Source organism: Gastrolobium bilobum, unplaced genomic scaffold (assembly GCF_033153095.1).
Source record: "Gastrolobium bilobum isolate Gb01-03AN ecotype WA unplaced genomic scaffold, APGP_CSIRO_Gbil_v1 utg28220, whole genome shotgun sequence".
Lineage (NCBI taxonomy): Eukaryota > Viridiplantae > Streptophyta > Magnoliopsida > Fabales > Fabaceae > Gastrolobium > Gastrolobium bilobum.
Genome location: NW_026896084.1, coordinates 16,122 through 44,005, shown reverse-complemented (window position 1 = coordinate 44,005; position 27,884 = coordinate 16,122). Strand labels below are relative to the sequence as shown.

Genomic DNA, 27,884 nt, shown 5'->3' with positions numbered 1-27,884 from the left:
TCTCTCTCTTTCTGGAAACTCCGTTACTGTTTTGCTTTGTGAAGATTGCAACTGAAAGCTTCTTCTTCTTGTTCTCTCTTTTTGCATGTTCTTCTCTCTCTCTCTCTCTATATCGCTGAGAAGAGTGAAGAGACGCTGTTTCTTTCTCGGTCCGATTTGATGGTGTGCGTTTCTCTGTGATTTTGTGGGGATTTTCGGCGATGAGTGAGCTAATTTGCTGCCTGGTATTTGATTCTGGTTTCGGTTTTGTGGATTGCTTTGCTCGATTTATAAGAAATGTTTGATTGGAACGACGAAGAGGTGAGTGATTTTTTTTCAACTTTTTTTTCGTTGTTTTGGATTTTTCAGCTCAAATTTTGGTTAGAGTGAATGGTAAAGTTTTTTTTATTGTGTGTGTAAATTTTTGAGGTGTTATAAGAAGTGCTTAGATTCTTCTTGTTGCAATGAATTTGATGATTTGTTGTGTGTCTGTGTGGTGGTGGTTTAAACATGGAATTTTCAAGATTTAGGTGATGATGTTGTTTGAGTAGTTGGAATTTGTCACTCTCTCTTTCTGGTTCTTTTTTATTTTATTTTTATCCTTAAGGTTAAGTGCTTATAATGTTTCGTGAAATTCTACAATTGAAAACAAATATTGCTTGCAAATGTTGGAACTGTAACAAATGTATGATTTTGTTTGTTATGTCTTGGAGGCCAAATATATATATATATATATATATATATATATATATATATATATATATATATGGGTCAGGATCATTTTACACCAGCGTAAGTTACACTATATATATATATATATATATATATATATATATATATATATATATATATATATATAGAGTGGCGGAGCCAGCCTCCCAACTCAGCTAGGGCGAAAGAGAATTTCGCTAGTGTCAAACACTAAAACTTAGAAGGTTATTAGGGCCAAGGCACCCCCTCCATCCAACGTGGCTCTGCCACTATATATATGATGGATGATGAGAGAGAGAGAGAGAGAGACTTTGCTCAGTTCTGATTTATTTAGATGGTCGTCGAATTCTCTACGCCTATGTTGATAATGACAGAGTACATAGATTTAATGGGGACATGAATGAGAAGGGTATCCTGAATCTGAATTTGGTTACTCTCAGGAAGGAATATATTTGAAAGGGTTTTTCAGTTGGGGGAAGATCATGCGGTTCTGTTTTTCTTAGAAATGCTGCATTTGTCCTTCAGTTTGTGGTAGTCCTGACGTATTTGAGTTGAGACTTTTTCTAGGTGAAATATAGATGATAATAGTTTACATGATGTGGGTGAGGGGGAGGGATTTCTTTGATGGGCTGGAAGCACATGAAGAGATGAGGAATGGACGATGGATTGTATATTATGTAATTAATTTAGGATTTGATCCTGTTATTAGAGATTGTAAAACCTTTTAATTCTTCAAGCATTTCACAAATCCATTTGTACATGGGAGCCATAAAGATCATCCATATAGGTTGAGATTCACTAGGGATGGCCGGATGGGATTTTGGCTTTTGGGATCAGAGGTTTGAAACTAAAAGAAGCAAAGCTCCTCTAGCAGTAAAGGCAGAGAAGCAGGCTCATCTGATATTGAAGAACCAAGACCCACCTCGTCAGACAGCTTCCAATTAGTCCAGAATCCTCCAAGCGCCGTCGTCAGAGAAGCTCTCACGTGCCCCATGCACAGCCCAATCTGTCGGTGTATGATTCTCACGCATCCCATGTGTGCCTCATTTGTTGGCACATGTAGCCCACATGCCATCTTCCAGGCGTGCTCACTGTATGGTTCTGTCCATAGATCTGGGCTCACCGCCACCGTTCGACTCTGTTTGGAACTGTTTATGTGCTATTCTTGGTAGGTCTTTGCTGCTGTCCAGAGGCATGGATATCCTGCTTTGAGCTTCGGTTTGGCTTTGATAGCGCGTTAGTGTTACTCTTTGAGTTTATGAGTTGATCAGAGGTTGATTTGATGTGGTCTGTGTTTGGTTGTGAGGCCTCTGTTTTCCTAAGGTGGTTCAGGTATGGTTGGGCATCTTTGATAAGTTTATGGTGTTAATTCTAGTGAGCAGCTTGTCAATTTCGTCACAATGTCACTGCAAGGACCTCAAATACATTTCATATGTGACAAACTTGGTGCATATGATCTGTATGCTCTAACTTGAGGGAGAGTTTTTGATAATATCTTCTATTTAGGGAAATAGATCATATATATCCTTCTCAAGGATTGTACATTATGTGATTAATTTATGCTTTTATTTGATTTAAATTTAGTTTCCTGTTATTAGAGTTTGTAAATTCTGGTATATAAATAGAATAGGGTTGTTAGAGGAATTTCTTGAGGATTTCACAAATCCTTTTGTACAGTTACATAGCATTGACTTGTTGGAAAACGAAATGAGAGAACTATACTGGTTCAGCCCAGACCCATTCATTTATACTGACTCGATAACCTATCAAGGAAGAATCTTATCGGAAGAGCTGCTTTTGTGGTATAATCTAGTCAATATGGCATAGAAGAGAATCATAATTGGACCGTTTCTTACAATTAAGCTCAAGTTTGACATAAATATTTGGAGATCAACCTACCTATGTCATTTTAAAATTGATTGGATGGAGTCATTGTATTATGATAAATAGTTTCATAATCCCACACAATACTCAAGATTGAAATTTGTGCTTCATATGAAGTTGCAGAATTATAATCTGCTAGCATTTAAGTCCAACTTCAACTGTGCTCCAGTAGTCATACTCAGTTTAAAAATTTTCAAGTGTTGCCAGCCAAAGCACCTGAGTATTTCCCTAAAATAAACAAATAAATGGAATATTATTCAATAGCTTCAAAGGCTGTGTGATCTTTTGCATTACTGAAATTACGTGATACCTTGTTATAAAGTTGCTGTAAAGTTTTCTTGTGTCTTATCCTCTTTCTTTGTACACTTCTCTTCTTCCTTGTGTCTATTAATGTTACTACCGTTGGCATCTAAAGTGTTGACTTTTTATTGTTGACTTCAACTTCATCAATGATATTAATGTTTAGTGCTGGATTGTTTTCAGCTTGCTAACATAATATGGGGTGAGGAGGGTGACAATGATGATCATATTGTGCCTTATTTGAAGGCAAGTGAAGATCTTAGCAACAAGAAGGAATGGAATCAAGAAGCTGCTACGACTAAGCTCAATGAACTGAAAAGATCAGAGGCTAAAACTGATTTTGATGAAAGAAAGCTAGGAAGCAGTTCCAACCTCAACAATAGCGGAAGACTATCTGCCATAGGATATGGAACAAACTCATGGCCTGACTTGTCTTTATCCAGCGCAGCTAAAATTGATCACGGTTCTCGGGGTACTGAAGAATCTAAATTTTTTAGTGAACTTAGCAAATTCAGTTCATCAAGAGGTGGTAAAATTGGTAATTGCTGGAATTTTAGTAGATAGCATGTCTGTCAATGCATTTTTGTGTATGTGCAGGTTTTTGTCTGCTGATGTCTTTTGTGCTTGTGTCACACCATCATTATATGAAATATAATAACTTGTCATGATATGGACTTATATTTTTCCATTCCTAATTGTGTAAATGTTTGACAGAAGAGACTACACAACTTGAAAAGGAATCTCATGAAGGTAAAGAGCAAGGTGATTTTGATGATTACGAATGGGCTAACATAGGAAGTTTTGATGACCTTGATCAAATTTTCAGGTAAAGTAGATTATTTGTGTTGTTCTATATCTGATACATGCATATGACTGATTGCACTATGTTCACAAATCTATTTAATATTTGTCATTCTTTTTTCTTTTTTTCCTGTAATACTGAAGTGTAAAATGGACATAACTTCTCTCTCCTGTTATCCTGTTTTTGAGAACTGTATTATTCACCACTTTATACAAATGCTCACACATTGCTCAAACTTATTTTAGGTATCTTTAATCTTTTTTCCTGTCAAACTCAAATTGAACAATGTATGCAGCTGCAGCTGTGCATAGTTGTAGCTTCAATAATAAAGTAACATCATTCAAAGTGAAAAAAAAGGATGATTCCAAATGTGAAATTTATGATCACCTTAACTTATTAAACTAGGAAACAAGACTTCATATTTTTTAATTTAGACTGATTGTTAGTAGGTAGTTTTAGTGTTTTACTCCCCCTTGGCTTCAATTTTATGGTGCTGTGATGGATAACATTGGAAAGAAGTACTGAGGTTCCTGATTAACACTGAATATTTGTAGACATATATCTATCCTTACAGATAATAGTTTTGTATTTTGCAAGGGAATCTACCTGACTGAATATTCTCACAAGTGATGATTTTGCAGCAATAATGACCCCATATTTGGCCATGTAAGTCTTGATAACTCAGATGAGCTTTGGTCCTCTAAAGATGTGAGTAACAATCCAGAACCCGTACACTTGAACTCACCAAGTCTAGAAGGTGCTTTAAGGACTGAGCCTTTGGAAATCAAAGAAGAATATGTTCAATGTAATGATCAATCATATGCCCTCAGCCATGAGAAGATTGGTGGTCCTGCATCTCTGGTTATACAAAATTCACATGCAACCACAGCTGATGAGGGGTCTGTTGGAGTTAGAAGTAAACCTACTGGGAAGGAGCAGCAGGTAGGTCAATTAATTTTCACAATGACCAGTCTCTATATTATTTTTGTCTCTCTTTGTATAGTTGACCAAATAAATTACTTATTTCATTTTTGTCCTTCAGACTATATAATCAGGATATGGTAGGAAGCACCGCTTCTGCAACCTCTGGTTTAGTTGTTGCAACAGAAAATGAACAAACTGATAACGGATCCCAAATTATTTTAGAAACATATAAATATATAATGCTACCATCTATGATTGCTTCCTGATTTCTGCTATCCCATTTATCAAACCAACTATTGTTCTCTTCGGGTATTCCTACACCAAAAGAAGTTGTGAATTATGTGTCAATAGTCATATCAGGAGTCATTTCAGTGGGAGTTCAGAAAGCCTGCTTTTATGATAAAAGCATGTCTATCTAATAATGACTTGTGCTTATTGTCCATTTCTTTTAGGCCAAATCGATATTTCACTTGTCTGTAAATTTTATCTTTTTGACATGATCCTACAGAGTAGATATTTAAGTTTAGGCCCTTGTTTGGCCGGATAAATTTGAATGTGATCCAATTTTGTAATACAAAAATTAAATCAATTCTGGGGTAGTGATAGTGACAATGTTCTGATTGCGATGGACAACTATCAATTGGAAATGGAAAGGAATGATAACATGGGCAATTCGGAAGCAGTTCTTTTATATTCTTATTTCTTCCATAATTCCATTGCACAAGCACTCCAGATAAGAGGATTCAGTCCTTAGATTTCTCCGGTCCTTTCACTTTTGAGCTTCAATTTCTATATTTTATTTCTTTACCACCTTTGGGAAGTTTAAAGCTCAAGGTCCAGCCTTTTAGCAATATAAGGCCTTGTTATATGGAAATGTTTTTACGTTCTTTAGGAGTTCGGAGACTAGAGGTATATGTTCCTTCATTGCTAGGTTTTGGAAATTTGAGATAAGCAGTTTAGCATCTTCAGGATGCACTGGTTCTGTTCCGTAGTGAATATCTTTCTTGGATTGGACTTTTATTTTCCATGTGTTATTTATGTAGAATTTCACTTATATTTGTGCCCTTGGCTTAATTGTGTGCAAGAGCTCTAGCACAAGATTTATTTTCACCTCTTTCCTTCTCCAATTCAACAAAGCATTTGATCTTTGTACTTGTTAGAATATTTAAAAAATATCATATAATATCTTAATATTTCTTAAAATAGTTTAGAGTATCCTAGATAGTTTCTTAGGAATATTTTCTCTATCTCCTAATATTTCATGATTAATCCTTATTTAAGAGTCCCCTATTTAGTATAAATATAGCTTATTACTTTGTCTTTTGAATCACCTCTTTGCAGAATATTTCTTGGTCTTTATTGTTTTTTCTGTCTATGCTTAAATCCCTATAATTTTAACATGGTATCATCCTCTCTGACATGTCCGGGCAGTATTATTCTGTCAAGCTCTATATAGTTCGGAGTTTTACTTTATTTTCATGATCGTGTTCCTACTCTGGTTTCTGATCTCCACTACTGTCTCCTCCTTCTAGCAGTCCGCACCACATCTTTTGGCCATCACCGACCATGTTCGCTCGTGTCTTAGTCGTGTCATCTTTCTGACAAGCTTCTCTAAGTCTACTGTCAACTGCTGTCTTTATCCCGGCAGCAGTCCAGTGTCTTCTGGCTGCTGTCCCCAGCTTCTCTAGCCACCTACAATGACTGTCCCTGCGGAAACCTACATTGCCAGAGTGTTAGTGATAGGAATAACTCCCTGTCTAGACTCTGGGATAATTTTATTTAATCAACAATAAAGAAATTAAAAAAAAAAATTAAGAGCAAATGATCCCTGCAAAGGAATGGATCCCCTTGCCCCAGCCTTGGCCAAACATACAGAAATACTCACATACCCAAGCTATACCATAAACTACTCCCATATACAACACACAAACTGCAGTTACTAATGGCAGTTATTAGCTGTTACAAGTCTTACATTCTAAAAAACTGATTGCACCCACTTCTAAAAATAACTACTAAAATAACTGAACACTAATTTGACTTTAGCAGTTATTAGCAGTTACAAGTCCTGCATTCCTATCAATTCCACCCTCCCTAAAATCTGCCTTGTCCTCAAGCCAGAATGCTGGAAATTGGTTCTTGATGGTATGTGTTGTTTTCCGTTGTAGCTTCTTCCACGTCCTCCTCAGCATTCGATTCATTCGCTGAAATGAGTTGATTCCAACGAACATGTTTGCTTTTTTCTTCCCAAATTAAAAATTTTAATTGCCTTGTCTAGACATTGGTGTGCAGGTGGTGGGCCTGAAAGTAATGAATATGTTAATTAGTTTGTTAAGGAAATTTTCTAAAATATTCTTAGAGGAGGGAATAAAAGGAGAGGGTATGTGTGTGTTGAGATATATAAAACCATTAAAAAGCCCTCACCCACTAGCTTAAGCTTTTGGGCTGAATTGGTTCTTTACATGGTATCAGAGCCTCGGTGTACCGGGTTCGAACCTCACCGCCCCCACTTTCTTTCTAGTGGAATTTCTTTCTTCGCACAGGTAGGTGGGCCTGTGCATTGTCCACTCTTCAAGCCCAGTGGGCTCTCGTGTGAGGGGGCGTGTTGAGATATATAAAACCATTATAAAGCCCTCACCCACTAGCTTAAGCTTTTGGGTTGAATTGGTTCTTTACAGTGTGAAGTGAGGTAGCCCTATATTGGGTGAATATTGGGGATTTGGGGATCTCTTAGAACCTAGATGCCTTACTTCTAAGGGTGACCTAAGGGTATTTTAGTTTATTTTTCTGCAATTAGTGTTTGTAAGGAGCTTGTTTCCATTATTTTACTTTAATATAATTTTTTTGTTCCATCAATTTGATATCAGAGCACTTCCCATCTAGGGGTGGTGCTGGTTCAAACCCTTGAGAGAATGAAAGCCACGGGAAGAATCAACAATTTAGAGCTGTAGGAAATTTTAAAAAAATTAGTGGTGTTAGATGAGGGAATAGAGAAGATTGAGATAGAGAGGTTTGAAATAAAGAAACACAATACTCAATCAGAGAAAAAATCGAAGAAGACAAAGAAGATGTGGAGGAAGATAATGTTGCAGAAGGAACAAAAGTGAAGGTGCAAAAGAAGATGTAGAGGCAGAAGAAAAAGAAAAAGAAAATCTAAGAGTGATACGATCTGGCCCAAGATCATGTATGTATAGGAAGGATTAAAATAATGTGGGCCTAGCCTTTGCTGACTCCGCAAATCAGTTTCAACAGAATGGCATGGGAAGGGAGGTTGAGACGGTTAAATAGCAAGGAATGAGAAGAGTGAGGGTATCTGGAATCGTTGGGAAGTATTGGCATCCTTTTGGATATTGGGAGAGACCCCTGAGCCTCTCAAATTGCTCAGGAATATCTATGTTAATGTCTAGTTTTCATTGTTGTTATTGTTCTTCCATTACTGTCACTGTAATTAGGATTATATTGTCTCTATTATTGTAATCGTTGCTGAACATTGTACTGTTGGTTCATATTAATACATTGTCTACGAGTTGTTTCTCTAATTGGATTGTTGGTTTCTATCAAAGAGGAAAAGGATAAAGAACACGAAGACGAAGAAGGAGAGAAAGAACGAGAAAGGGAGAAGTTACGTCTCCATGGCCAGATTGATCTGGGTTGCGTCCCTGTAAATTAGACCATAATGTTAGCTTAGAGAGAAGTACCCGAGACGATTTTGGGGAGAAGTAAGTTAGTAACGGATCGAAATGGAGGCGGGTTTAGAGGTGTTAATGGTTATTTGGGGTGAGCTGCTCATGGAAGTATGGTTGTACATAGTGGGCTACAAAGTGCCCAAATTGTAGGACATAATAGGCCTAATTCTATGGCCCAAAGTGGAGGAGTCAATGCTGAGGGCCTAATTCAACCTTCAGTAATTAGTGTCTCAGACTTTACATGCTCAAATTGGGGTTCATTCGTTGGGGCTGGAGTGATGACGCAAAGCAAAATCAAAATTGCGAATTGTGGCGAAGACAAACACCGTGGGTTGCGATTTCGTCAGTGGACGCAGGAGGCGCTTAACGACAAGGTAATACGATGCCTATGTTTCAGGTTTGATGCTCATTTTTTCCTTGGCATGTCTGTCTACTCTCTTATTTGCATGTGATGGTTCTAGGACGGGATGTGGCGACATTGGTGTGGTTCTATGGGCGGGAGACTAGCCATCCCATTATTGATTGGGGGCTATTGCGTTCAGCCTTGTTCCAGAGATTCCATTTACAAAGCTCGATTGGGGGCAAACAATTTGAGATGTTGTCCGTTCCTCTTCGCCAATTGATGATGAAGTGATGGAAGCAACGTTACTAAATGGGTTGAGAGGAGAAATTCGTGAAGACGTGAGGATGGGTTTTGTTGATGACTTAGGTCAGATGTTGATTTTGGCTCAAAGAACAATAGAAAAGGAGGCTATTTGGGGTGATTAATGGATGGACAAATTCAAGGAAGAACAGGTCATGGTAATGGGATTTGCACCACGGAAGCCTTGACTCATAATCAAGCCAATGGTGGATGGGAAAACAGGCCCAATTCAGCCAATGATAACTCTAAGGCATCCCATGTTTCTTTGGCCATTTATATTACTTATGAATTGAAACTACCAATGTACTCAAGATACTTTAAATAGTGGGATCCGGGTGGAAGTTCTTTCACATTACCTATCCTCTCTCGTCACCTTAAGTTCAAGGTTAGTTTTGAAGGGGGAGTATTGATTGGCCTGAAAATAATGAATAGGTTAGTTAGTTTCAACATCAACATCAACACCATTATCCCAAACTAGTTGGAGTCGGTGGAATAGGTTAGTTAGTTTGTTAGGGAAATTTTCTAGAATATTCTTAGAGGAGGGAATAAAAAGAGAGGGAATGTGTGAAGTAAGGTAGACATGATTGAGTGAATATTGGGGATTTGAGGATCTCTTAGAGTCGAGGTGTGTTGGTTCTAAGGGTGAGCTAAGGGTATTTTTGTTTATTTTTCTGCAATTAGTGTTTGTAAGGAGCTTGTCTCCATTATTTTACTTTAGTATAATTTTCTAGTTCCATCAGCAGGATTATAGATTTATCCACACTTAAAACATAGTCATTTTGCTTTACAACCCAACAATTCTTGGTAGGATAAATTATGTACTCCTGGGTGTGGCCCTCTTGTGGACTTACCCTCTGACTCTGTAGGTCTATCAACACATCCAGACTGTTGCGATGCTGGCTCGTTGGGATCAAATTTGATTACTAATTCAAAATTTCTTCCCTTTGTTGTGTATGAACCTCTGTTCATAACATTTCTTCAATACTTACTCTTGCTTGGCCAACCATTTGCGTGCTTTTGTGTTCCAGTAGTGCCTGACTTTCATTTTGCCAACTTAGCCATAGAAATGGTCTTATATTTGTCGTTAACATACATGGCGAGAATCTCCAAACGAATATCTTCCTTTAACCCCCCATAAGAACATCCTTTGGTATTGCTCTTCTAGCATTGGTGGAACTTGTGCAGCTAACATTTCAAATTCTTCCATAAAATCATCAATTGATCCTTTCCGTGTCAAAACCATAAGTTGTGAAAAAGGATTCCCCAAATGATTTTCTCCATAACGATCAAACTGGCGTGCTTAAATTTGTACCATCCCATTTGTGGATCAGATTCTTTTTTTTTTTTTTTTTTTGATAACATGTGGATCAGATTCTTTGACGACTTTAAACCAGTACCATGTAGTTCCCTCCATACAAATTTGAACAAATTGAGCCCGAAGTTTTGGTGGTGTTCCTTGTACATCAAAATAAGCTTCAACGCATGCCACTCATCCCACTGGATCAACTGCAAAAAATACTGGTAATTCAACCTTCTTGGCTGTCATTCTATAATCTTCATTATGGGAATTATGCAATTTTGTATAATCTGGCTGTGTTCCACTATATTTACCATTTACCCCATACTTAACAAAGGAGAAATGTTGTTTGCTAAAACCCTCTCGAAGTTCAGTGTGCAAAGCCAAACTTCTTGATATCTCCAACACTAGTGATGAGTGAGGGGAGTTTAGTCGAATGTTCTTCTTGAAAGTAAAATGGCCTTGAAGGCCGTAGCATGTGAGAGGAAAAAACAAAAATTTTCATATGCGGAATTACACATGCAATCAAGAATTATGCTTTATGGCATGTGATGTTACCTTTGTTTGTGAGTTCAAAACTCCAAGACGATCAGTGTTAGGTTTGAAGGGTTCAAACCCTCTAACGTTGATCCACACCACCCACGTCAAGATGCAAGAACGCTTTCTTGAAAGCCACCAATTGACCACCACAGAGAGGCTTGCTATGCTCTCAATAGGTGAAGAAGGAGGCTAGGTATATGTGTTTAGAAGAGTGAAGTCTCCAGCATGAAAACTTCACAAGAGTGGGAATGGTATATAGAAGAATTGACTTGGTTCTTTTGAAAAACCTTAAGGAGGAACTCACCAAATAGGCGCACAAGAGAGGGAGAGAATTAATGTATCAAATCAGAATTTTTACTTTACTTATAATGAAAGTGGCGCACAAGTGAGTGAGACAAAGGTGGAGTTGTTGCAATTCGAAAATCCCAGCAACCTCCCCTTTGAATCCTTATAAGACTAGGTCTTTATCTAGTCAAAATTCTGAACCAATGGTCATCATATGACCACCAATTCATGCACCCCTATTCAGCCCAAAAAGGGTCCAGATACATTTGAGCTGTTGCATTCAAGTTTGAATCAACTAGCTCACTGATTCTCTCAACAACCAAATCTGATTGGAGCTTGTTGGTTTGACAAGATGACGATCATCTCCTACCAAAATGGCGCCCCAAATTAGCCCTTGGAGATCTCCACAGATCTTCTCTTGATACAAGGGATTTGTTCCAACAACATCTCATCTTATCCTTTTGTTATGAAACAACTTTTCATAACCAATTCAAATTTGAATTCAAACGTTTAAATTCAAACATTCAAACATTTAAATTCTAAATTAAAATTCAAAATTTCAATTTCAAATTCAAATTTCAAATTCAAAATTAAAAATTAAAAATTAAAAATTCAAATTCAAAATTCAAATTTCAAATTTCAAATTCAAAATTCGAATTTCAAAATTCAAATTCAAATTTCAAAATTCAAATTTCAAATTCAAAATTCAAAATTTAAATATTTGATAATTAGTTTAACTAATTAAATTAATTAGTAATGTCTTGGACCATCCAAGCCCATTAACAATACCATGCGCCTTTTCTCTCTTAGGTGGGCTTCCAAACTTCATCTTGGGCTAACAACCATTATTAGGCCCAATACCTTTAATGCTATATCATCATGACATTAAGGTGTTAGTGTGTGACCCATTAGGTCCAACATAGCCACTGACATAAATGGGCTCAGGCCCAACAAGCCCACAACCCATTTAATGACAACACAGAGCACTAGCAATGCTTTGTTGCCCCAGAGCTAGTTAGATTAATGATTTGATCATTCTATTACACATATTTGGTTGCCGTATATATTTCTTTTCGTCTCGGTTACCTTCCCATAAAACCTAGGGTAAGGAAGCGTATCAACCCTTGCGGTTTAGGGTAAGCTTTATTCGAAATAGGGAATCTTCAATTTACTGACTCTAAAGGCAGATCATCTCATGATCTCTTTTACTATGCATAGATTCCCGAGTCCCTATAAATGTCATCCCGATTTCTCCGGTTTACAGATAACCTAATCTCTCACAGAGATTTGACGAATTCCTTCAGCTTATCACCCTAGCCATGTGCTCTTTCAGGACAAGCCCAACAGTATACCTATGAGTCTCCATGTTTCAGGCATACGAGGTATACAGTTAAAACATGCCTTCTAGAACACAGTCTAGGTAATAACTTCTGGTCTAAAGAAAGACATACCCAAATATAAAGAGACTACTCTAATGATACTCTCTGTGGGATTTCCTCATAGAGTCTCTTTTGTGGGTCTGTTCAGTGCGAGCTATACCCTTATAGATCCACTCACGACTTTAGCTAAGACATCTCCATATCTGTAGCTCATGAGGTCTTTACCTTGCATCCGAATACAAGTAGATAAGTCGTGCTAGTCTTACCCGAGATCACTGATCCCCATTCTCAGTGTCTCTAGACTAGGAACATAAAATTAGGAATAAATATCCAGTATCCTTTAATCCTCATGATCGTGATCTCATAACAAATACTCAAGAGATACCTATTTTATTCCAAGGGGTTTATCCAATTACTCATAAAATATTAACAGTAATATTGAGACAAAATATGAAACAGGATAAATAGTACTTTTATTTATTTGCGACAATACAAAGGTCCACATATGTCCTAATCTAATTAAAAGATTGTCTCTAGGACATCCATATACTAACAAGCTCCCACTTGGCCTAGAGCCAATCAGACCTAAGTCGTATACCAAAAGCCTCATAATGACTATCATGTTTTCTCTGAGAAACAACCTTTGTCAGAGAATCGGCTAGGTTATCATCTGTGGGAATATAATCTATCTTTACATCCATCCTATCAATGATGTCTCTAATCAGGTGATATCTGCGGAGCACGTGCTTAGATCTTTGATGAGACCTAGGTTCCTTTGACTGCGCAATGGCTCCAGTGTTGTCGCAAAGCAACTGTATGGGCTCATCCACGCTTGGAACCACCCTAAGTTCAGATATGAACTTCTTGATCCACATGGCCTCCTTAGCTGCTTCTGAAGCAGATATATATTCAGCTTCTGTCGTTGAATCTGCTGTTGTCTCCTGCTTATAACTCTTCCAAGATACTGCCCTACCATTTAAGGTGAATACGAACCCTGACTGTGACTTGCAGTCTTCTTTGTCACTCTGAAAGCTGGCATCAGTGAACCCTTTCACTGTTAGCTCATCAACCCCACCATAGACCAGAAACGCATCCTTAGTTCTTCTTAAGTATTTAATGATGGTCTTGACTGCTGTCCAGTGACCCTCTCCAGGGTCCGACTGGTATCTGCTCGTAATGCTCAAAGCATCCGAGACATCTGGTCTCGTACATATCATGGCATACATGATGGATCCAATAGCCGAAGCGTATGGAATTCCACTCATGCAATCCTTCTCAGGCTGTGACTTAGGACACATAGCCTTTGAAAGATATACCCCATGACTGATGGGAAGAAAACCCCTTTTCGACCCTTCCATGCTAAACCTCTTTAGCATCTTGTCAACATACGTGGATTGAGATAAACCCAGCAGCCTCTTGGATCTATCTCTATAGATCTTTATACCAAGTATAAAGGCCGCTTCTCCCAAATCCTTCATGGTGAAGCTTTTTGAAAGCCACTCTTTCGTTATTTGTAATGTGGGGATGTCATTTCCTATTAACAATATGTCATCTACATAAAGTACCAGGAATACGACATTACTCCCACTAACCTTCTTGTAAACACAAGGTTCATCCTCGTTCTTGATAAAACCGTTACTCTTAACGACTTCATCAAAACGAATATTCCAACTCCTTGATGCTTGCTTTAGCCCATATATCGACCTTTGAAGTTTGCATACTATATGCTCCTGATCTTTGATTTCAAAGCCCTCAGGTTGTGTCATGTACACTTCCTGCTTCAAGAACCCATTCAAGAAGGCGGTCTTGACATCCATTTGCCAAATTTCATAGTCGTGATATGCCGCTATTGCAAGCATGATCCTAATAGATTTGATCATGGAAACAGGCGAGAAAGTCTCATCATAGTCAACTCCTTGTCTTTGACGATACCCTTTCGCAACCAACCTAGCTTTGTAGGTCTGAACGTTGCCATCTGCATCAGTCTTTCTTTTAAAGACCCATTTGTTACCGATAGGAACTATTCCCGTGCGGTTTAGGAACCAAGGTCCATACCTTGTTTTGATACATCGAATCCATTTCAGATTCCATGGCTTCAAGCCATCTAGAAGAGTCAACATCCTTGACTGCCTCTTCGTAGTTACTTGGTTCATCATCCTCGACGGTTTGCTGATTCTCAATCACAAACCCATACCTCTCAGGTGGATGGATGACCCTCGTTGACCTACGGAGTTGTGTGTTTAATTCTCCATTGGAGAACGTCGCCTGCGGAGCAGACTCGGGTTCCTCAATCTGTTCATGTGGTTCTTGAACTTCTTCAAGATCAACCTTACTCCCACTGGCTCCTTGAGAGATCAAATCCTTCTCAAGGAACTCAACATTCTTTGACAAAAACACCTTGTGTTCATCGATGGAGTAAAAGTAGTATCCCTTAGTACCTTTGGGATACCCCACAAATAGACATTTAGTACTCTTAGCACTAAGCTTGTCTGATGCCAATGTTTTGACATAAGCTGGCGATCCCCATACCCTGAGGTAACTCAAGTTGGGTCTCTTACCATTCCATATCTCATATGGTGTGGTCTGAACAGATTTAGACGATACCCTATTTAGAAGGTATGTCGCTGTGTCTAAGGCATATCCCCAAAATGATTTTGGAAGTTGAGTCTCACTCATCATAGACCTGACCATGTCTAACAAGGTCCTGTTTCTCTTTTCGGAGACACCATTTTGGTGTGGTGTGTAAGGTGCAGTAAACTGCGAGAGAATTTCATTTTCTCTCAGATAATCCTGAAACTCATGGCTCAGATATTCGCCACCACGATCTGATCGTAATGTCTTAATCATCTTGTCACGCTGTTTCTCTACTTCATTCCTAAACTCCTTGAACTTTTCAAAGGCTTCGGATTTATATCTCATTAGGTACACGTACCCAAATCTTGATTTGTCATCAGTAAAGGTGATGAAATAGGAGTATCCTCCTCTAGCCTCTATAGACATTGGCCCACAAACATCAGTGTGAATGAGTTCTAATAACTCACTAGCCCTATGACTCTCAAGCCCTTTGGGCTTGTGACAAGTCATTTTCCCAGCTAGACAAGATTCACATTGTCCATAGGATTCCAAATCCATGGAATCTAGGTATCCATTTGCATGCATCCTAGACAATCTTGTTTCGTTTATGTGCCCTACTCTACAATGCCAAAGATAAGATTGATTATCTATCCTAGGTCGTTTCACGGCTATATTGAGCACTTCAGTTCCCATTTCCAGAACATACAATCCATTTATTAAAGAAGCAGTACCATAAACAATATCATTCGAAATGATAGAAAATGTACCATTCTTAATACTAAAAGTAAAACCATCTTGTTCTAAACAAGAAATAGAAATAATGTTTCTAGAAATATTTGGAACATAAAGACAATTATTCAAATGCAATAAAAGGCCCGTAGGCAAAATAAGGTCGGCATCTCCAACAGAATGAGCAGCAACCCTTGCTCCATTGCCAACGCGGAGGTCCACCTCGTTTCTCTCCAATCTCCTTGGGCTCCTAAGCACCTGCAACATATTGCAGATATGAGAACCACAACCGGTATCCAATACCCATGAGGTAGGATTAGCACAAGAATAATTTATCTCAATCATGAAAGTACCTGAGGTAGAAGCATCACCATGCTTCTTGTCCTTCACACTCTTCAGGTAGTCTAGACAATTCCTCTTCCAATGGCCTTTCTTGCCACAATGGAAGCACTCAGCATCGCTTTTGTCCTTGGATGCACTCTTACCCTTCTTTTTGCCTTTCTTCTTCTTGGGTTTTCCTTTGGGTTTAAGGGAGTCTCTTTTCGCAGGCTCCTTGCCCTTACCCTTTGCCTTGCTAGGGCCACCAATCAGAAGAGCATGTGTTCTATCCTTCTTGATAGACACTTCAGCAGTTGTTTACATGCTTAACAATTTAGGCAAGCTCACAAGCATTCCATGCATGTTGTAATTCATAATGAATTGACTGAAGGAAGGTGGAAGCGAGGTCAGGACTAAGTCTTTACTTAGCTCGGCATCCATCACGAAGCCTAGATTCCCTAGCTTCTCAATGAGCCCGATCATCTTAAGAACATGACTGCTCACAGACATGTTCTCAGACATCCTGCATGAGAACAATTTTCTAGAGGCCTCATACCTCTCATGCCTGCCTTTAATGTCATACAACTCCTTGAGATGTAAGACAATAGAGGGAGCATCCATATGCTCATGCTGCTTTTGCAGTTCAGGCGACATGGATGCCAACATGATGCAGACAGTCAACACATTGTCATCCATGTGCTGTTTGTGGGCCTCGAAATCAAATTCCGCGAACCCATCTTCCCCTTCCCTAGGAGCTACGGGTAATGCAGCATCTAGGACATAAGCTATTTTTTCGGTCCTAAGAACAATTCTTAAGTTCCGATACCAGTCCATAAAGTTTTAACCGGTCAGTTTGTTCGTATCGAGTATTGAGCGCAGTGACAGTGGATTAGTCATACTAAAAACTGAAACAGATGTAAAGATGATTTAATTAATATATTTAGACATGTTGTATAAACAAATTATTAAAGACTTTAAATAATTTGTCCCTCCCACTATTTTATCTAAGTCAATGACCCTTCCAATTTGACTTAGGGTTAATCTACTTTTAGATTTTACCTTAGTGAGATTAAGAGTGCGATTATCTATTTTAACCCCCGTCTGTGACCGCAAGATTAATTTAAATAATGGGTTGATCCTCATCAACAGTATCTCATACCCTCTCTTAACATTAGGTTGACAACTCCTTGTCACTTACTGGTGCATCTCATGCAACCAACCTAGCATTATTACCCTAAGCACATAAGCCCGGCTGAGCCTGCAACTTATGTCTCAGTTAAGTATTAACTAGCACCCTAAGTGTCTAACACTTCTAATACTACTCTTACTCAACGAAACAGTGGTCCCAACTGAGTTGTGGAGCACCACTATGTAGAGGAGGTTCGAGTAATATTGGTGGTGGGAGATAATCATATGCTTAATAATTTATTCCTTTAAGGGTTCCTTTTATTTGGGGTTTATTAGGTCTCATCAAACGCATTTATATTATTATCATGCTAGTCGTTATCCTATGTCAAACATCTATCGGATTACACTAGTCGTAATTGGACATGCATAATAATACATACAAACGCGATTTGTCCAATTCATGCATACTAGTCGTTCAAAACACAAAAGCATACATGCATATAAAACAGTTTTATTTGAGATAGTCATGGTGCTCGTGCATTTGTCCATCTTGCTTCTCAAGCATCGGCTCCTCGTCGTCTATACGTCACTAGCCTAATTCTCTAATTACATATAATTAAAGAAACTCCAAAACATCTTTGGAGGGACAAATAATAAAATTTCAAAATTCAAAATTTAAATTACAACTCTAATTAAAATAGAGCAAAATTACACATTAATTTAAAATTTGAAATTTGAATTTCGGGCACCATGACCATCCCCTTCCAAATTGCACCTGAAAATTTAAATAGCTTGCAAGCACATAATATCAAATATTATATAAATATTTTCTCACATATATTTTGATAATTTAACAATTAAAATATCAAAACAAGAATCAAAATTCAAAAATTTTCCAATTTTCTCCCAATGGTCGAATTTTGCATCTTTATGCATAATTCAAATCTTTGTCAAATCTTTCTCAAAGATCACAAAAATTAAACCATTTATTCAACCATAACTCATATGGCCGAACCATACATCATCATATACAAAAATTTTATTAAATAAAATCATGGAGAAAATAATGCATTTGAATATTCACATTATGGCAGAAATATATTCCCTTTTCAAAAAAAAAAATGTTTCTTTTGAAAACTTTCACAAAGAATCAAAACAAACAAAACCATGAGGTCATGTAGATATATGAACACCATAATCATATTAAACATGTTCATAAAAAAAATCCACATGCAAAGAATTAATCTTTAACAAAAAGACCTTTTGACCGTGAGAAAATTAATTTCACAAACAAAGTACCATCACCCGCCGATGGTAAAGCGATCGGGCTCTGATACCACTTGAAAGTAAAATGGCCTTGAAGGCCGTAGCATGCGAGAGGAAAAAACAAAAATTTTCATATGCGGAATTACACATGCTATCAAGAATTATGCTTTATGGCATGTGATGTTACCTTTGTTTGTGAGTTCAAAACTCCAAGACGATCAGTGTTAGGTTTGAAGGGTTCAAACCCTCTAACGTTGATCCACACCACCCACGTCAAGATGCAAGAACGCTTTCTTGAAAGCCACCAATTGACCACCACAGAGAGGCTTGCTATGCTCTCAATAGGTGAAGAAGGAGGCTAGGTATATGTGTTTAGAAGAGTGAAGTCTCCAGCATGAAAACTTCACAAGAGTGGGAATGGTATATAGAAGAATTGACTTGGTTCTTTTGAAAAACCTTAAGGAGGAACTCACCAAATAGGCGCACAAGAGAGGGAGAGAATTAATGTATCAAATCAGAATTTTTACTTTACTTATAATGAAAGTGGCGCACAAGTGAGTGAGACAAAGGTGGAGTTGTTGCAATTCGAAAATCCCAGCAACCTCCCCTTTGAATCCTCATAAGACTAGGTCTTTATCTAGTCAAAATTCTGAACCAATGGTCATCATATGACCACCAATTCATGCACCCCTATTCAGCCCAAAAAGGGTCCAGATACATTTGAGCTGTTGCATTCAAGTTTGAATCAACTAGCTCACTGATTCTCTCAACAACCAAATCTGATTGGAGCTTGTTGGTTTGACAAGATGACGATCATCTCCTACCAAAATGGCGCCCCAAATTAGCCCTTGGAGATCTCCACAGATCTTCTCTTGATACAAGGGATTTGTTCCAACAACATCTCATCTTATCCTTTTGTTATGAAACAACTTTTCATAACCAATTCAAATTTGAATTCAAACGTTTAAATTCAAACATTCAAACATTTAAATTCGAAATTAAAATTCAAAATTTCAAATTCAAATTCAAATTTCAAATTCAAATTTCAAATTCAAATTTCAAATTCAAATTTCAAATTCAAATTCAAACATTTAAATTCAAAATTAAAATTCAAAATTTCAAATTCAAATTCAAATTTCAAATTCAAATTCAAACATTTAAATTCTAAATTAAAATTCAAAATTTCAATTTCAAATTCAAATTTCAAATTCAAAATTAAAAATTAAAAATTCAAAATTCAAAATTCAAAATTCAAAATTCAAAATTCAAAATTCAAATTCAAAATTCAAATTTCAAATTCAAAATTCGAATTTCAAAATTTAAATTCAAATTTCAAATTCAAAATTCAAAATTCAAAATTCAAAATTTAAATATTTGATAATTAGTTTAACTAATTAAATTAATTAGTAATGTCTTGGACCATCCAAGCCCATTAACAATACCATGCGCCTTTTCTCTCTTAGGTGGGCTTCCAAACTTCATCTTGGGCTAACAACCATTATTAGGCCCAATACCTTTAATGCTATATCATCATGACATTAAGGTGTTAGTGTGTGACCCATTAGGTCCAACATAGCCACTGACATAAATGGGCTCAGGCCCAACAAGCCCACAACCCATTTAATGACAACACAGAGCACTAGCAATGCTTTGTTGCCCCAGAGCTAGTTAGATTAATGACTTGATCATTCTATTACACATATTTGGTTGCCGTATATATTTCTTTTCGTCTCGGTTACCTTCCCATAAAACCTAGGGTAAGGAAGCGTATCAACCCTTGCGGTTTAGGGTAAGCTTTATTCGAAATAGGGAATCTTCAATTTACTGACTCTAAAGGCAGATCATCTCATGATCTCTTTTACTATGCATAGATTCCCGAGTCCCTATAAATGTCATCCCGATTTCTCCGGTTTACAGATAACTTAATCTCTCACAGAGATTTGACGAATTCCTTCAGCTTATCACCCTAGCCATGTGCTCTTTCAGGACAAGCCCAACAGTATACCTATGAGTCTCCATGTTTCAGGCATACGAGGTATACAGTCAAAGCATGCCTTCTAGAACACAGTCTAGGTAATAACTTCTGGTCTAAAGAAAGACATACCCAATTTTCTCCCAATGGTCGAATTTTGCATCTTTATGCATAATTCAAATCTTTGTCAAATCTTTCTCAAAGATCACAAAAATTAAACCATTTATTCAACCATAACTCATATGGCCGAACCATACATCATCATATACAAAAATTTTATTAAATAAAATCATGGAGAAAATAATGCATTTGAATATTCACATCATGGCAGAAACATATTCCCTTTTCAAAAAAAAAAATGTTTCTTTTGAAAACTTTCACAAAGAATCAAAACAAACAAAACCATGAGGTCATGTAGATATATGAACACCATAATCATATTAAACATGTTCATAAAAAAAATCCACATGCAAAGAATTAATCTTTAACAAAAAGACCTTTTGACCGTGAGAAAATTAATTTCACAAACAAAGTACCATCACCCGCCGATGGTAAAGCGATCGGGCTCTGATACCACTTGAAAGTAAAATGGCCTTGAAGGCCGTAGCATGTGAGAGGAAAAAACAAAAATTTTCATATGCGGAATTACACATGCAATCAAGAATCATGTTTTATGGCATGTGATGTTACCTTTGTATGTGAGTTCAAAACTCCAAGACGATCAGTGTTAGGTTTGCAGAGTTCAAACCCTCTAACGTTGATCCACACCACCCACGTCAAGATGCAAGAACGCTTTCTTGAAAGCCACCAATTGACCACCACAGAGAGGCTTGCTATGCTCTCAATAGGTGAAGAAGGAGGCTAGGTATATGTGTTTAGAAGAGTGAAGTCTCCAGCATGAAAACTTCACAAGAGTGGGAATGGTATATAGAAGAATTGGCTTGGTTCTTTTGAAAAACCTTAAGGAGGAACTCACCAACTAGGCGCACAAGAGAGGGAGAGAATTAATGTATCAAATCAGAATTTTTACTTTACTTATAATGAAAGTGGCGCACAAGTGAGTGAGACAAAGGTGGAGTTGTTACAATTCAAAAATCCCAACAACCTCCCCTTTGAATCCTCGTAAGACTAGGTCTTTATCTAGTCAAAATTCTGAACCAATGGTCATCATATGACCACCAATTCATGCGCCCCTATTCAGCCCAAAAAGGGTCCAGATACATTTGAGCTGTTGCATTCAAGTTTGAACCAACTAGCTCACTGATTCTCTCAACAACCAAATCTGATTGGAGCTTGTTGGTTTGACAAGATGACCATCATCTCCTACCAAAATGACGCCCCAAATCAGCCCTTGGAGATCTCCATAGATCTTCTCTTGATACAAGGGATTTGTTCCAACAACATCTCATCTTATCCTTTTGTTATGAAACAACTTTTCATAGCCAATTCAAATTTGAATTCAAACGTTTAAATTCAAACATTTAAATTCTAAATTCAAATTCAAAATTTCAAATTCAAAATTTCAAATTCAAATTCAAATTTCAAATTCATATTTCAAATTCAAAATTCAAAATTCAAAATTCAAAATTCAAATTCAAAATTCAAATTTCAAATTCAAAATTCAAAATTTAAATATTTGATAATTAGTTTAACTAATTAAATTAATTAGTAATGTCTTGGACCATCCAAGCTCATTAACAATACCATGCGCCTTTTCTCTCTTAGGTGGGCTTCCAAACTTCATCTTGGGCTAACAACCATTATTAGGCCCAATACCTTTAATGCTATATCATCATGACATTAAGGTGTTAGTGTGTAACCCATTAGGTCCAACATAGTCACTGACATAAATGGGCTCAGGCCCAACAAGCTCACAACCCATTTAATGACAACACAGAGCACTAGCAATGCTTTGTTGCCCCAGAGCTAGTTAGATTAATGACTTGATCATTCTATTACACATATTTGGTTGCCGTATGTATTTCTTTTCGTCTCGGTTACCTTCTCATAAAACCTAGGGTAAGGAAGCGAATCAACCTTTGCGGTTTAGGGTAAGCTTTATTCGAAATAGGGAATCTTTAATTTACTGACTCTAAAGGGAGATCATCTCATGATCTCTTTTACTATGCATAGATTCCCGAGTCCCTATAAATGTCATCCTGATTTCTCCGGTTTACAGATAACCTAATCTCTCACAGAGATTTGACGAATTCCTTCAGCTTATCACCCTAGCCCTGTGCTCTTTCAGGACAAGCCCAACAGTATACCTATGAGTCTCCATCTTTCAGGCATACGAGGTATACAGTCAAAGCATGCCTTCTGGAACACAGTCTAGGTAATAACTTCTGGTCTAAAGAAAGACATACCCAAATATAAAGAGACTACTCTAATGATACTCTCTGTGAGATTTCCTCATAGAGTCTCTTTTGTGGGTCTGTTCAGTGCGAGCTATACCCTTATAGATCCACTCACGACTTTAGCTAAGACATCTCCATATCTGTAGCTCATGAGGTCTTTACCTTGCATCTGAATACAAGTAGATAAGCTGTGCTAGTCTTACCCGAGATCACTGATCCCCATTCTCAGTGTCTCTAGACTAGGAACATAAAATTAGGAATAAATATCCAGTATCCTTTAATCCTCATGATCGTGATCTCATCACAGATACTCAAGAGATACCTATTTTATTCCAAGGGGTTTATCCAATTACTCATATAAAATATTAACAGTAATATTGAGACAAAATATGAAACAGGATAAATAGTACTTTTATTTATTTGCGACAATACAAAGGTCCACATATGTCCTAATCTAATTAAAAGATTGTCTCTAGGACATCCATATACTAACACTTCTAACATCAAGGAATGACTTTTCATTGTCACATCATGATTCCGCAACATAGTTTCCTGCGATTTGATTGATACTTCCACTGCAACAATCCTTTTGCATCCAATGCATCTACACTTTGTGCAGTCATTCTTGTAAGTATACATCAACCAAAACAAATTTGTCCCTTTGAAATCTCTCAACGAAAGCACTGATTGATACGAATAACTCCCTATGTAGAGTCTGGGAGAATTTTGTTTAATCAACAACGGAAAAATTAAAAAAAAAAATTAAGGCCAAATGCTCCCCGTAAAGAAATAGATTCTCTTGCCCCAGCCTCATCTAAACTATACAGAAATACTTACATACCCAAACTATACCATAAACTAATCCTATATATAGAACACAAACTGCATTTCCTAATGGCAGTTATTAGCCGTTACAAGTCTCGCACTCTGAAAAATTGATCACACCCACTTCTAAAAATAACTACTAAAATAGCTGAACACTAATTAAATCTTAGCAGTTACAAGTGCTGCATTCCTATCAGTTAGAATATCTAGAAAGTATTGTATAATATCTTGATTATATCTTAAAATAGTTTAGAATATCCGAAATGATCTGTTAGGAATAGATTCCTTATTTCCTTATATTTCGTGATTTTATTTCCTTATTTTAGAAGTTCCTATTTAGTATAAATAGGGCTTATTACTTTTCCTTTTGTACCACTTAATTATAGAATATTATTCAATCTTTATTTTTATTTTTCCCTCTATACCTGAATTCTATAATCTCAACAATACTTTTGTACATATGCAGGCTTTTAGGAAAAAGAATCTGTTGAAAAATCGGAAAATATCACAGGTAAAACAAGAGGGGAAAGCTCTGCAGGATTTCTATGGTAATTGGTCTCCAGCAGCAGAACCGGCTAGACAATTTGAGAATCATATGGAACCTTCTGTCATACAATCTTCTCCGTCTTCAATTCTAGGGCAACCGAAGCAGCTTCATGGACCTGAAACACTATATCAGAACATCATAAATCCATATATGGCATCTTCTGTGTATGGGAACCTTACTAATACCTATCCGCCTATGCCGATAATATCACAGACTCTGTTGGGAGATCTTAGGCGTCAACCTGTGCTTTCTGGGTATGAAGTGTCTCCAAGTATAGTGAATCCAGTGAAGAAGCCTATGGACTCATTCAAGCGTCAAACCATGACTCCTCAGGAGAAAATTGAAAAATTGAGGAGGCGGCAGCAAATGCAGGCATTACTTGCTATTCAGAAACAGCAGCAACAATTGGACCATCAGGTTCCTAGCAGTAGTAAATCCATCACTCAAAAATGTCCCCCAGAAATTCAAAGTCATCGTAGTGATGGGACTGCTCCTGAAATTGAAGATCTTAGAGCTCTTCCTGCTCTGGATCCAGCAGCTGAACAAGATGATTCGAATACAATATCTGTGGCAGTTGATAATGATTTTGCTGAAGACACCATACTGTACAGGCTTCAGGATATTATATCAAAGGTACAGTTTTATTGCTAATTGCTAATATATGCTTTATAGTATAATTGTTTCCTTGTATACTAATTCGGACATGGCTACAATCCGGAGGCGAACTTTTTCTACAGTTAGACATCAAAATAAGACTCTGCATCAGAGATAGCTTGTTCCGGTTGGCACAAAGTGCAATGCAAAGGCATTATGCTAGTGACACAAGCAGTACAAATAAAAGTTGCAGAGAACTTGAAGTTTTTGCTAGAGATGAAAGGAATAGCCAAAACAGGTTCGGAAAGCTACCATAAAACTCTACTACTTTAGTTGCATTGACTTTGCTTTTTGTTTATTAGTCAAGATCTTATTATTATGAATTCAGTATCATTCCTTCACCTCTGCTGGACATCATAAGCAAAAAATGAGGAAAACAATATAGTTCCTGTATATTTTCTAGAATATCTGGTGCTTGTGTACGAGTTCTGTATATTTCCCTTTTTCATCACTGATGGACAAATTCACACAGAAATATTTGGAATACATTATGGTTTCAATGTTTCTTGTAGAACCACTTTGCAAACCTTAATATCGTTATCCACTGTGTACATCACCCAATAGTGCTATTTTCTGTTGTCACTCAATTACCACAACCTTTTTCCTGCTCCATGCCACAATTCTGGCTAGTTTCTTCCCCCACTAAGCAATAACTAGTGGTGCCTTTGTCCATCCCAATATGCTTTTTCCCAGTGATGTTCTCTTTTATCATTTGGACTAGGCACTTTCTAGTCTATTTCCTAGATTTTCTAGGCTTTTAGTAGTTGTGCCACCTTTTCTAGGAACGACTTTAGCAAAGATTTTTGCTGACCCTTTTCTGGTCTAATTCACATCTTGTGCCTCAGTTTTACCACACCAAAGGGTTGTTTGGGGCTGTGTATCCACTCCAATTTATCGTCTGCTTAAATCTGATACTGTTTGGACTTGTGTTCACCACATTAAGTTGAAAAAGGGAGTTGTCTTAGAGAATGTAGCCATGAGAAAAGCAGCCATACCTTTTTTGTGGTCGAGTATATCCAAGAAAAATACATTTTAGTGATTGAAGAGTAGCTTATAACTTTCTATAGAGAAGTCATGATGAAATCATGTTGAACCAAAAATGCTATGAGATACAAGATAAAGAGATTGGTTAGGGAAACTAATAAAAACCTTGGGATGCACCACCTCAAAAGCTAGCTCAAAAGGTGGGAGTGCTCAAGGCCTGATAAACCCCAAATTAGTTGCTTATACAACCAATGTGGGACTCCAAGTCCCATACCTTGAAAATGGGTCCTAACATTCATCATGCTTCGCAGCCCAAGCCCAGGGTTCCAAGTCCAAGGGTCCAACCCCCGGGTTCCAGTTTCAGGTTCCAATCTGCAAAACATAATAGGTGCTCTGATACCATTTGATAAGAACCTTGGGATGCACCACCAAAAGCTAGCTCAAAGGGTGGGAGTGTCCATGAACTTATAAACTCCATATTAGTTGCTCATAAAACCAATGTGGGATACCATGTCCCATACCTTTCAAATGGGTCCTAACAGAAACAGTGCAGTTGAACAGCTAATGTAAAACAAATTAAAGTGACATCCAAGTAAATAGAGGGTTTGTGCTGCACAGAATAGACGTGTCTTTTTTGTTCAACTGAACACCTATTCATCACTAAAATAGGGCTTCTGTTTCCTCGTTAGCACATTAAATATTGATCGATCCAACTTTTTGGTTATGTTGATTGCCCTGTTAAGATGCTAACTATTTTTCCTGTATGGACCATGTTGGTATCACAGATATGCCAGGATGCCTGATGTTGAAACACAGACCAATCCCGTTGATCGAACTGTGGCTCATTTACTCTTTCATAGGCCTGTTGAGTTAACCGGAAGCTATTCTGACAGATTGGAGTCACCCATTTCTAGTAAGGTGCAATGTGAAAGCAAAGCAGCTAACCTGGTGAACTTTCCTGTGAGGTGCTTACCAGATGAAGACTTGAAAAGTAATCAACAATTTTCTCACCTTGGATTTAAGAATTCTTGGTCGTCATTTGAGGCTATGGATCAAATTAAAGACAGCCCCTGCATAGACACTTCAGATAATGCATCTAACACTCAGGAGCTTGAAACTTCTCAATGAAGAAAGATTTTCTCCAGAAATCTGAGGGTAATTCCTTCCTTACTACTTCCACGCTTATTGCTATGACTTTCTTATTTCAATTATATATGTATTTACTGGTAATGCAATTGTTTTATGTTATTGTCAGCCATCGAGATCATTATCAAGCGCAAGTATCAGTGTAGAATCCTGAGCACCAGTTTCATGCATGTATGTTATCAGCAATATTTCTGTTTCTGCTGTTTTAAAACATGATAGCATGTATCCTCAGTATCTGGCCATACTTTAGGTCTTGAGTGCTATGTTTAAATGTGTGTAGCAAGGCCACTCAGATGTCAAATTAATCAAGTCTTGGGTTGACTGACTGAGACCAGGCTTTAAAGTCGGTGTTGTATTTCTGTATGTAATACTTGCCATACTTGCCCCTCATCCTTAATGTTTTGTGTGTCTTTATTTGAGATTGAGTCATAAACTTGTGATTTTTAATTTGAATTCTAGTTTGTTCTTGGTTTCTGACCAAAATTGTGTCCAATGGAGCAATAACAAGCCATAATATTTGTCTACATCTTAATAATTTGAATTTTCAGGTTGACTGGCATTCTTAAATGGGAGAGTTTACTCGGTTGTCACCTCATTTCACATTGATTATATTTCATGCTAATGCTTATTCTTTGCTATGCTTTTGAAGGTGAAAAAGATTGTTAAAAATGGCTTTCTGATAATGCAGTCAATATTAGCCTTAGCCGTAAGTTAAATTGCCTTATTTGAATGGGCTGTTTTCGTCCTTCCCCACAGCCTGAGTGCTTGATAGGCCAATGAGCTAAGAAATCATGTCTTAATCCATAAAAAGTCTGATATCTTGGTGGAAGTTGTTGCTGCTTTTTCTGTTTTTTGACGCTGAAGACTGTCTATGAAGATATAGTTGATGGGCGATTTCACTGATGAGGAAATATGGTCACCGGATTGGAAATTAAGTTTTGATTGGGAGACAGAAAA

At 37.4% G+C, this 27,884-nt stretch overlaps 1 protein-coding gene across 6 annotated transcripts; it reads left to right on the top strand.

Moving 5' to 3' along the window:
• On the top strand, nt 1–27,463 carry LOC133297711 (protein LNK2-like). Of its 6 annotated transcripts, none has more exons than XM_061496899.1 (8): nt 1–300; nt 3,058–3,400; nt 3,592–3,700; nt 4,318–4,618; nt 24,063–24,776; nt 24,881–25,035; nt 26,567–26,936; nt 27,037–27,463. In XM_061496899.1, exons 1-7 carry the CDS (start codon nt 277–279, stop codon nt 26,907–26,909), a joined length of 1,989 nt encoding a protein of 662 aa, XP_061352883.1. In that variant the 5' UTR covers nt 1–276; the 3' UTR covers nt 26,910–26,936; nt 27,037–27,463. The 6 variants fall into 6 exon arrangements, with proteins under 6 accessions (XP_061352883.1, XP_061352882.1, XP_061352881.1 ...); XM_061496898.1 differs by having other exon boundaries at nt 3,589–3,700; XM_061496897.1 differs by having other exon boundaries at nt 3,058–3,412.
• The last annotated feature ends 421 nt before the right edge of the window (nt 27,464–27,884 follow it).